The 10,045-nt window shown below is 48.4% G+C and overlaps 1 protein-coding gene across 2 annotated transcripts in view; it reads right to left on the bottom strand.

Moving 5' to 3' along the window:
* Positions 1 to 451: 451 nt before the first annotated feature.
* The window catches only part of DENND2A (DENN domain containing 2A), a 107,733-nt gene continuing 98,139 nt past the window's right edge, over positions 452 to 10,045 (bottom strand). For both annotated transcript variants that reach the window (XM_075007204.1, XM_075007215.1), the window contains exons 15-20: positions 8,352 to 8,529; positions 7,040 to 7,081; positions 4,223 to 4,340; positions 3,409 to 3,648; positions 2,105 to 2,191; positions 452 to 1,243 (exon numbers count right to left, since the gene is read on the bottom strand). In XM_075007204.1, the coding sequence (XP_074863305.1) occupies positions 1,212 to 1,243; positions 2,105 to 2,191; positions 3,409 to 3,648; positions 4,223 to 4,340; positions 7,040 to 7,081; positions 8,352 to 8,529 (697 nt within the window). In that variant the 3' untranslated portion in view covers positions 452 to 1,211. The remainder of the gene's footprint in view (positions 1,244 to 2,104; positions 2,192 to 3,408; positions 3,649 to 4,222; positions 4,341 to 7,039; positions 7,082 to 8,351; positions 8,530 to 10,045) is intronic.

Genomic DNA, 10,045 nt, shown 5'->3' with positions numbered 1-10,045 from the left:
CACTTTCAGGGTGGTAGCTGTCCAGAGAACGTGAAGTCGGATCCCATGTAAAATGCACACTAACTATGCCAGACAATTTATGTCTTGGCAAAGCAGAAAGGTTTTAGGTTTGGCTGAGCCATATTTTGTGCTTGAGTTGATCCCCAGTCCACACTGGGAGTCTGGAAAAGGGAAATCTACTGGAACAGCTGGAGGCTTGTTTCTAAGGGTTGTACGCTGGGCAGGGTTCATGCTGGAAGGCTCTTTGGTGGGCATTATATGTGCGTGGAAGACGTAAGCGAGTTGTAACAATGAGTGCTTGAGCATCAGCGTGTATGTGTGGGTGGATGGACAAACAACCGTTCTATTTGACCACCAGATGGCCCTGTTGGTCCACATACAAAATAAGGCAGACGGTTTTAAAAAAATCTATAAATGAAGCAGCAGGTTAAAACAAACTATAATTCTCAGCAAAAATTCCCAACGCGTTTTCTTTTTACATCATTCACTTTTAATTACATCATGTAAGGATCTCAACTGGGGCAATACAAGGAAAGCTTCTCCATGCAGCCCGTGAGACAGCCACGCTGCAGAGCACAGCAGTCGGTTAGTTGGCTGGCATTATCAAGTTCTCAGTAGGTTTAGTGGTACCCCCGCCACTTCCTTTCCTCATATGTAAGCACATCCTGACCGCATCCTCTGGCAGCCTTACAGACTCATGTGTATCTTTGTGTTTGTCAAGACCTATTTTTGTGTTTCCGCTCTTTCTCCCCTAGTTCTGCCCTCCTTTGTTCTCAGTCCAGGGAAATCCAATGTTTTCCTCCATTCCTCATTATCACATCCCGCAGTATCACTCAGAAAGGGGGCGGGGCATATGTCAATGGTTAATACTTTTCCTAACCCCAATATAAATAGAAAAAAAGTTTAATAACTAAGATATCAAATCCAAGTGGAGGTCTGCAAAAAGCTAATGCAGAGTTTAGAGTGCTTGGTCCAGTGCATGTTACTGTAAGAGTCCAGAGACCTCCCCAGGCTTCTCTGATGCCATCAATTCATGTCATGGGGCCACTTTCACACAAGAGCAAACGACGGCCTGCCTGCCTCCAGCGCTCAGCATTCAGGGCTATCACCCACTGGGAGCCAATTAAGTGGGAATGGTGGGTAACAGTTCACTTTGCTTCTGCTGAATTGTAAACACCTTCTGTTCCATGGAACGACGGTGCTAAGGACTTTTACTTCTTGTGGAGGAATTTCATTTTGTTCCCTGATGGAGATTAAGGGAGGAAAACAGCTGTTACACAGTGAAATATATAGAGGAGAAAGTCTAAGTTCCATCTCTCACCCCCCAGAGCCATCTGGAGCAAGGATCACAGTGGAGCTGCTTCTTCATAAATCAAAGCAATGCTGGGTCTTGCTCTAGAACAAGTTCCCCTGCCTCCCCGAAGGAAGGAATTGGTTCCCGCTGGAGACGGGTACAATTGCACTTGCTGGATACGTCAGACAGTGGCAGTCTGAAAGAAACACAAGCTACGGCCTTCTCCCACCTTCAGGCAGAGTTAAATGCACTGCCGTCAAAGGGCTTCCAGCTTGCCCCTCTCCGTTCCCCAAAGAGAATGATCTGGCTGGTGCTTTTGCAATAGCAGAGCACCCTACAATGGTTAACGGGTTTCTCTTCACAACACCACCGGGAGGTAATTGCTCAATCTTCGCCTCAGCAATGAGGGGCTCAAGCACGGGGAGTGGGGGTTAACTGACTTGCCGGGACAGGGGGAGTTGCTCCAGAACTCCCAAGTCCACCCCAGTGCCTGAGCCCACAAGACCAGCCTTCCTCCTTTGGGAGTTAGGCAATGAACTCAGGCTCCAAACGTTGCTCTGCTCTCCCCACACGGCAATGCAGCTCCCAGCACCACTAACACACAGGTGCATTAATCCCTGGCCCAGCACTGAGCACTGATGGAACGCCCCAGAGCAGACTACAGCAACCTGCTGGGGGAAACCAGAGTTAACCCTTTGGTGAGTGGTGCCTCCTCAAACAGCATCTTTGCTGTCCAATCACTGTGCGGGTGTCCAGTGTAACATGCAGCACAACCACTGTAAAAAGACAACAGTTCCTCTGGCACCTTACCAAGTCCTTTCAGGAATTTATTGACTCCGCTCTGCTCCCCACTGGGGAGTGTTTCCAGATACTCTTGGGCACGTACCTCAAACAGACCTGCCAGCAAAAAAACAAAAACAAACCACAATCTTCTCGGTTCCAAACACACCATAATAAAAATGCCTATCTCATCATAGTAGAGCAAAAACACTTCACTAAGTCTCTGTCTTCTCTAGGCAAAGTAAGTCAACCACAGAGATGCAGTTCTAGCTATGGCAGTTGCCTAGCTAAAATGACTGTATCTGTGCTCAGCTAACTTGACTGTCTATACAGGGGAAGGTCCATTGACCTTCCTTACTCCTCAATTCTCAGGAGCACAGGGGTTGACTGTAACCCCTGAGAGGCTGATTTCACATGTCCATACTAGACACATGAAATTAAACCCTGGAAGACTGGCCCTGAGTGGGTCAATCTCCTGGGGTAGCGTAGATGTAGCCTAAGGAGATCAGTACCACTATTCCTATTTTACAGAGGGGGAAACTGCAGCTCACAGAGCAGATGTTGACTTGTCCTAGGTTACTCAGAGGCAGAGCTGGTCTCCAGAGCCACAGTCCACCACTCTCTCCACTGGGCCACACTGCTTTCTCGTGCAGGAATGACTAGCCAGACTGATCAGCTTTCCTTCAAGGAGGCAATGAAGGAATCTTTTCAAGGGAATTCTCTTGAGCACTCTGAAGGGGAGTGAGCAGAGACTGGAAGGTGGGGGTCATTCATCTGGGGGCCACATTTTCACCATTTACAAAAGGCTCTGTGATCCCTCGGCCCTTTCCAATGCCCACTGCTTATTAGGTTAAGGACTTGCTCGGCGGACCCTTTTGCTCACAGGCTAAGAGTGAAGTACCCCTAAACTCCAACTACTTCCCAGCATTCATTAATGATGCTCATCACTCAAAACACTTTGCACACATTATCTACACCTCACAACCGCCCTGTGAGGTGAGTAGTACTTCCCTCAGCTTTACAGATAGGGAAATTGAGGCAACAAGAATTCAAATAACTTGTCTGAGAGAAAGAGAGAGAGAGAGAGTGTGTCTAGGAATGAAAATTAGGAGTTATTGGCATGCGGGGGTCTGTATTCAGGGCATAGCTCTCTCAGAGGGGGATAGAGTCACGGCAGTCTTTCAGAAAAAAATGGCCATCATGGCCTCACTTCAGAACTAGGGCCAACGCTGCTAAGGGAGACAGAGCTGGCTGCTTACCGCCCCCCCACCCCAGCAGGGACTGATGGCAAAGGTCCCACAAGCCTAGATGGCATAAGGAGAAGAGCCTCTAACCTTTAACGCCCTGTTTCCGCAGCTCTCGTTCCTGAATGAAGCCCCCAAACATCTGGGTTTCCATGAAGACCTCCAGGAATCGTCGCAGGCTCTTGGAGGAGACGGACTTGCGGAACGCCTCCCGCTGCAGGGTGCGCTCCTCTCGCTCGCTGGGGATCAGGAAGAGGGAGTAGTGACCCATGATCTCCACAAAGAAACGAACGAAGGCCTCAGACACCACTTCATTCAAGGGGCTGGACTCTAAGGAAGAGGCAGGGGGTGGGGGGAAGCAGAGAAACCTGTGAGGTGCTGGTGGTGGCACTATGAGGATGTGCTGAGTGGGAAGGGCCACACTGGTTCACTTGGAAGTTGCATTTCTGGCTGTGGTTCCACACTGCACCAGCCCTGCATCTGAGCTCTGCTGGCCTGTTTAGGGACTGTGCCCTGCACTGCTCCAGAGAGAGAAACGGCTGTGGAGAGAGACCACTCAACAGATGCGTTCTAGTAAAAGACTGAGGTGGTCTGCCAATGCTCCCAAGAGCACTAGTAGGCAGCACGGCCCTGGCTGGTGATCCGGGGTGGCACATAGACAAGGTGCAGAACCTCACTGTGTGCCTCCATCAGCCCCCACGCCAGCGGTGACGTGAGAGACCTTATCTCTGTTTGCCGATTCAGCCTGGCCTGGCTAGGAGTACTACAGAAGCTGCAAGCTCTGCCGGGCTGGAGGGGAAGCCTTCACTCCCGGGACTGACCTCAAAGCAACCCTTCCAGGCAAGTGAGTGCAGGGCCGCGGGGCCCACCCCATGAGAACGAGCAGACAGGCAGCAGGCTGTACCATGTTTGCCGTTCAGAGAGCCCTCCTCCTTGTCACTAGCCAGCTCGTTCCTCTGCTCCAGAATGTGCTCCAGTGCAGCCTGCAGCTTCCGAGGCAGGATGGAATCTTCGTCTTCCATCTAGAAAACACAAGCACAGCTCAGGCGAGAGCCTGAAGTCTTGGGGCTCTGGGAACCTGCATTTCACCTCAACTCATTGGCGTGTAGTCAGGGCAACAGCGGGCCAGGGTGCAGCAGGGCATGCTGAGGGTCACCTGCTACAAGACAAGCCCAGCGCCATCCACTCAGGGTCGTCCATCCCTTCTACAAGCACCACACGTGTCACCCTCCCAGCTGCACACCTCGCATTGGACGGATTTTTAACCTTTCGTTTCAGCCCTGACTGGAGGGAAGCTGCTGCTTAGACAACAGCAGGAGTCATCCGAACAACGCCAGCAAGGAGCCAGGCAGGCACAGCAACTAGGCCGAGACCCACATGTGGTTAAGTGGTCGGGCGACCATATCTCCCTGTCCCAAACATGGCAGGGAGATATGGGGGGGGGAGGGGTGGCTCCTCCCAGCTGCACCAAGTCCCGGGGAGCTGGAGCCTGCTCCTCAGCCCCAGAGAAGTAGCAGCCATGGGAGCTACCCACCCAGAGCCCCAGGCAAACAGCAGCCGTGGGCAGTCCCGGAGCCCCAGGCAAGTGGCTACAGGTGCCTCCAGCCCCTCCCCCAGCCCCTGAGGGCCTAAATATGGAGCAATTTGTCCCTTTTAAAAAATAATTCGGGACACTGTTTTAGCATCCCAAATACAGGACCGTCACCCAACACGGGATGGCTGGTCACCCTACTAAGTGGTTTCTACCCCTCCACTTCCGGCCCCATGCAGTGACATGTCAGGGTGGCATGGAGACACCACAGGCAGACTGAGCAGTAACAGAGTTGAGATTCAGGAGGGAGGGATTTCCCAGTCTCTAGTCACTAGGGTTACGTGTGGGGCCGGGGAACAGCTGCAGAGGTCTCTCTCTGTAATCCGGTGATAAAATTACCTTGTAGAAGAATGGCTACTTCTTGAATGTTATTCTTCTGGAAAAGAATGTTATCGCCCGATTGCAGAGGGAGATATCTGAACTGGAGTTCAGTTACAAATTTAACACCATCAACTTAGGTTTGAATACGGATCTTAACTGGTTAACCCATTATAAAGGCAATTTCCCCAGCTCTGATATTCACATTTCTACTTCATGTGCTATGAATGAGACACATGCAGCATGATGTAATTTGTTTTGTTAACTGTCCTACAATTGACAGGTACTTCTATTGCTGCTTTATATACTCCAGATTCTGTAATTTGCACTCCAACTCTTCTGATGAAGTGAGTTTTACACACAAAAGCTCAAGAACTAATAAATTTGTTAATTTCTAAGGCTATGTCTACACAACAAAGCTATTCTGAAATAAACTATTCCGGCAGAGATATTCTGGAATATCTTATTTCAAAATAACACATCTACACACAAAATGAGTTTCAAACTAGCCCTCAGCTATTTCGAAATATAGTGTCTGCACACAATAGAGCTTATTTCAAAACAGAGCCATTGGACGCGCTCTGGCTTATTTCAAAATAGGCTCTATTCCCTGTCCGGGCAGCCCCCGTTTCAAAATAGCTGTTTCTAAATAGACACTATTCCTCGTGCAATGACACTTACCTATTTCAAAATAAGCCAACCGCTATTTTGAAATTATTTCGAAATAGTGATTGTGTTGTATAGATGTTAGCAAAGTTGTTTCAAAATAACTTTGCTGTGTAGCCCTACCCTAAGGTGCCACAGGACTGCTTGTTGTCTTTAGAGTTACAGATTAACACAGCTACCTCTCTGAGACTTTAAGCTACCGAGAGAAGGGTGTATAGCCAGAGCAGCTGACAAAGAGAAGCTGTATTGAAAGATGAGAACCAGATGTTGTCCTCACATCACCTGCATGAGGGAGAGCAGTGCTATGATCACCACTTTAGAGATGGGGAACAGGGGCCCCCAGGAATTAAGCAACTGGTCCAAGGTCTCACAAGGAATCTATGGCAGATATGGAAGTTGAACCCCACGCTCCTTGCACAGTCCAGTGACTTAATTAGAAGGCTGCTTTCCTGTCCTAGCATGCATTCTTTGGGGTATGTCTGTGAGTTAAAGGAGTTGGATTCTGTTCAGATTCTAGGTCTAGGAATATGTTCCAGGACCTCCCAAGATTCATGCTCTTACACTCCAGGTCAAAGGGAACCAGAATCTAGAGGCATATATGTCTGCAAACTAATGGCCACATTACCGTTTTTTGTATTTTCACTATGGTCCGGTAATGGAAGGACTAGACAGGAAGGAACATGACAGAGACCAATGAATATAGAAACAGAAAGATCTACTGAGACCAGTCCTTCTTGGAAGGTGTAGGTGTAACCCCAGAAGATAGGGCTGACCAGTTCTTAGAGCAAGGAACAACATTGGTACTCTAGGGTCTATTATCAGCTTTGCCTGTGACTCACTCTGTGACTTTGGACAACACACTTATACAGGCCTTTTGTCTCAGTTTCTCATCTGTTAAAAGGGGATAATACTTCCTACTGTGCAAGGATTATGGAAGGCTTAATGTTTGTAAAGTGCTTTGAGATTCTGTGAGGTGCACAAAGTACTTTGACACTGCTGTTGAACAGCACCAGCCATCAAATCCTGCCTCTTAGCCTGTATGGTGTTCCTGGCCCAGTCAGCCAAGCAAAATAAAGAAACTCAAATCAACGCAAGAGGAGACAGGAAGTGGGAGGGAAAAGACCCATAAGGGACAGTTGTACTCACCTGTCTGAGGAACCGGTTATTAACTAGGTCAACCACAAGGACCTACCAAGGAGAGAATGGGGAACTGTTATTTCCTGCCACTAGAGAGTACTGGCTCTTCAGGAAAACTCCAGCCCTCTCACAGAACCACAAATGCTGGAGGAAATGTAAAACATTGGTCAACAGCTGGGTCCCTGTTGTGGTTTTCTGACCACTTTGCCACAAGCCACAGAAAGACAGCCTGAATGAAAGAAGCTCATCTTTCACTCTCCCTTCTGCCTTCACCTCTCCCCACACATTCCCAGCCCTTGGACTGGAACACAGTCAGATCTGTTGTTTAAATGAAAAGCTTTACAAAGAAGCTACAGACTATTTGACACAGCCAACAATGACCCAATAATATAGGGATTTAGCATGAACTCCTACTTGGTATTATTCTACCCTACAGAACAAAGCAATGAAATTTAAAAAAAAAATTAAACATATTATAAATATTCTGTGGAACTCATTGCCAAAGGAATATCGGGAAAAATTGCTTAAGGTGACTCTGCAACCATCAGCTCTACATTAACAGTGTTGGTAGTTAGACAGTAGGTTTGAAGTGGGGGAGGAAAACAGGGTTGCTGATATCACCTTGTCTTAAAAGGATGATTTCCCTTAACGCTTCACCACCATCAGTCCTGGTCAGAGTTATTCCTTTATTTACAGGTCTGTTCATCATTATTATTTACTTATTTGCAACATGGTAGCACTTAGGAGCCCTAGTCACAGACCAAACTTTGTTGTGCTAGGTTATGTACAAACACAGAGCAAAAACACAGTCCCTGCTCCAAAGAGGTAGTACTCTAAGTCTAAGCCAATATACACTCACTCCGACAGACAGTCTGTACTTAAAACAAGCAGCCCTGTAGCACCTTAAAGATTAACAATTTTATTTACTAATGGATTATGTGCTACAGGTCAGCTTGTTTTGTGTTAAGCTACAGACTAACACGGCTACCCTCGGAGTCTGTACTACCTACAGCCATCCTAGCCTCTGGACAGTCTCGGAAAAGAACAAGTTGTACCTGACAGATTCAGCAATTAACCTTCTGCATGTATTGTCCTGGCAGCAATGTAACTATAACAAAACTTTTAACCGCAAACTCCACCAGTAAAACACTGCTGGAGCCCCTCTCCCAAGTTGCTGGGCTAACTCAGCAACAGGTAGTTTCAGTGCCTTAAAAATAGTCACATGGCTTAAGAGAAAATCTTCCTGGGAGAGAGGACAACACAGTGCAGTGAACGCTCTCACTTATAAAGAGCAAGAGTCTCGTATGAGTTCATGACTCACCTCTTCCACTGGTAGCTCCTTGAGGCGGGGTAGCGAGCTGGTGAGCAGGCCAATCAGGAAGGGGGTTGGTGAGCACACAATGTCTATCATGGAAGGGGGCAGCACCGGGATGTAGGTGTGCTGCCAGGTGAAGGGGTAGAGGAGAGCCACCATGGCATGGCAGCACTTCGACAGGGTGCTAGAAGACAACACAAAGCACACCACGGTAGAAGCCAGACAATAGGTGGGTGCTGAGCAGTTGATGAAATTCAGGTCCCTTTCAGGAGTTGCAGATTGGGCACCCACAGCCACTCATTACTTTTAAAACTCTAGTCCCCATTCTTTATTTCCTGGTCAAAAGACGCATGAGATGGGGCAGGGTTAGCAAAAGCCCTTCCCCTGTCACTTGGCACAGGGCAGTTTTCCACTGCTTGCAGGGGCTGCAGCATGCCTGGCAAGGACACACAGGACTGGATAGCTGTGCAGCTTTGCTTGCTTTAGACAAGAGATATAATACTGAAGGCACAACATGTACTGATGACTAATTCTCTCCCAGCCCCATGGCACCCTTAATCAACATCTTCTCTTTCCAATACTCAGCATCTGCCTCAGCAAACAACAAGACTGCAGGGGAAAAGGATATCCATGTACATATGATGAAGTGTGCAGCAAAAACAGGAAACAGATGACTACATGCTCAATAGAAACTAAGATAAACCACCGTACAGGTCCTGCACAGGACAGTGCCTTAACAGGCGAGGCTGACTCAAGAGGAGGTGGGCAAGGACTAGATTACAGGTATATCTATCCTGCAATCGGGAGGTGTGATTGTATCTGCAGCCAGCGTTCCCGAGCTGCCTTGATCTAGCTAGATCAAAACCAGCTTCAGTAACGAGAGCAGAGCAACCATGGCAGCCGGGCAAGAGCATGAACTAGCCTCCTGAGTGCAGAGCCATCTAGGATCCAAAGCATATGTCTGAGTGACCAGCCAGGCTGCCGCAGCAACACTGCTATCACTATTCCTGCCAGGATTGCTCTAGTTCCGTGGCATCCAACATGCTAGGGCCCCACTAGCCACATGTGATTATTTGGCCGGTTGAGTGTGGCTAGTTGGCTTGAACAATAAATATATTTTCAGAAAAACGTGGCTAGTTTGATATCACAGTAGCCTCTTCAGAAGTGGTTGGACACCACAGCTCTAGTTAGATGCGCACAGTGCTGAAATCACACCTCCTGACTGCAGTACAGACACCCCCCGAGGGGCTGAGAGAGAGGACATATATTGCTTATGCTTTTCCCATTCAAATACTACCAGCCACTCTGCCCAACGTTCCTTTGCGGACGACTTCCAAGAAGGGTTGGCCAGAGAGCCCTTCCAAGCGCTAGAAGGAGAGGTGAGCGGGGCACACCGTCAGTCTCATGGTGCAATGCAGAGCCCACTGCGGGACATGGGTTACTCATCTGTTCTGGGCTGGAAGCATTTGTGTATGTCAGGGGATGTGGAGGCTCGCCATAATGAGCTGTGTACATAACATCATTTTGGTTTTACTAGCGTTCAGCTCGTGGAAGAATGGGGGAGGGGAGGAAGGCTAGTCTGGCCTGAAGGAATCACATTGCAAGGAAAGCTCTCACAGCTGGCTTGTGTTAAACTCCACAGGGGGAATTTACAGTGAGAAATGTGGCTCTGGCAGCTGTTGCTGACTTGTAATGAGAGA

Source organism: Carettochelys insculpta, chromosome 1, assembly GCF_033958435.1.
Source record: "Carettochelys insculpta isolate YL-2023 chromosome 1, ASM3395843v1, whole genome shotgun sequence".
Lineage (NCBI taxonomy): Eukaryota > Metazoa > Chordata > Testudines > Carettochelyidae > Carettochelys > Carettochelys insculpta.
Note: the sequence above shows the minus strand (reverse complement) of the source record. Positions and strands in the feature narration are given on the sequence as shown.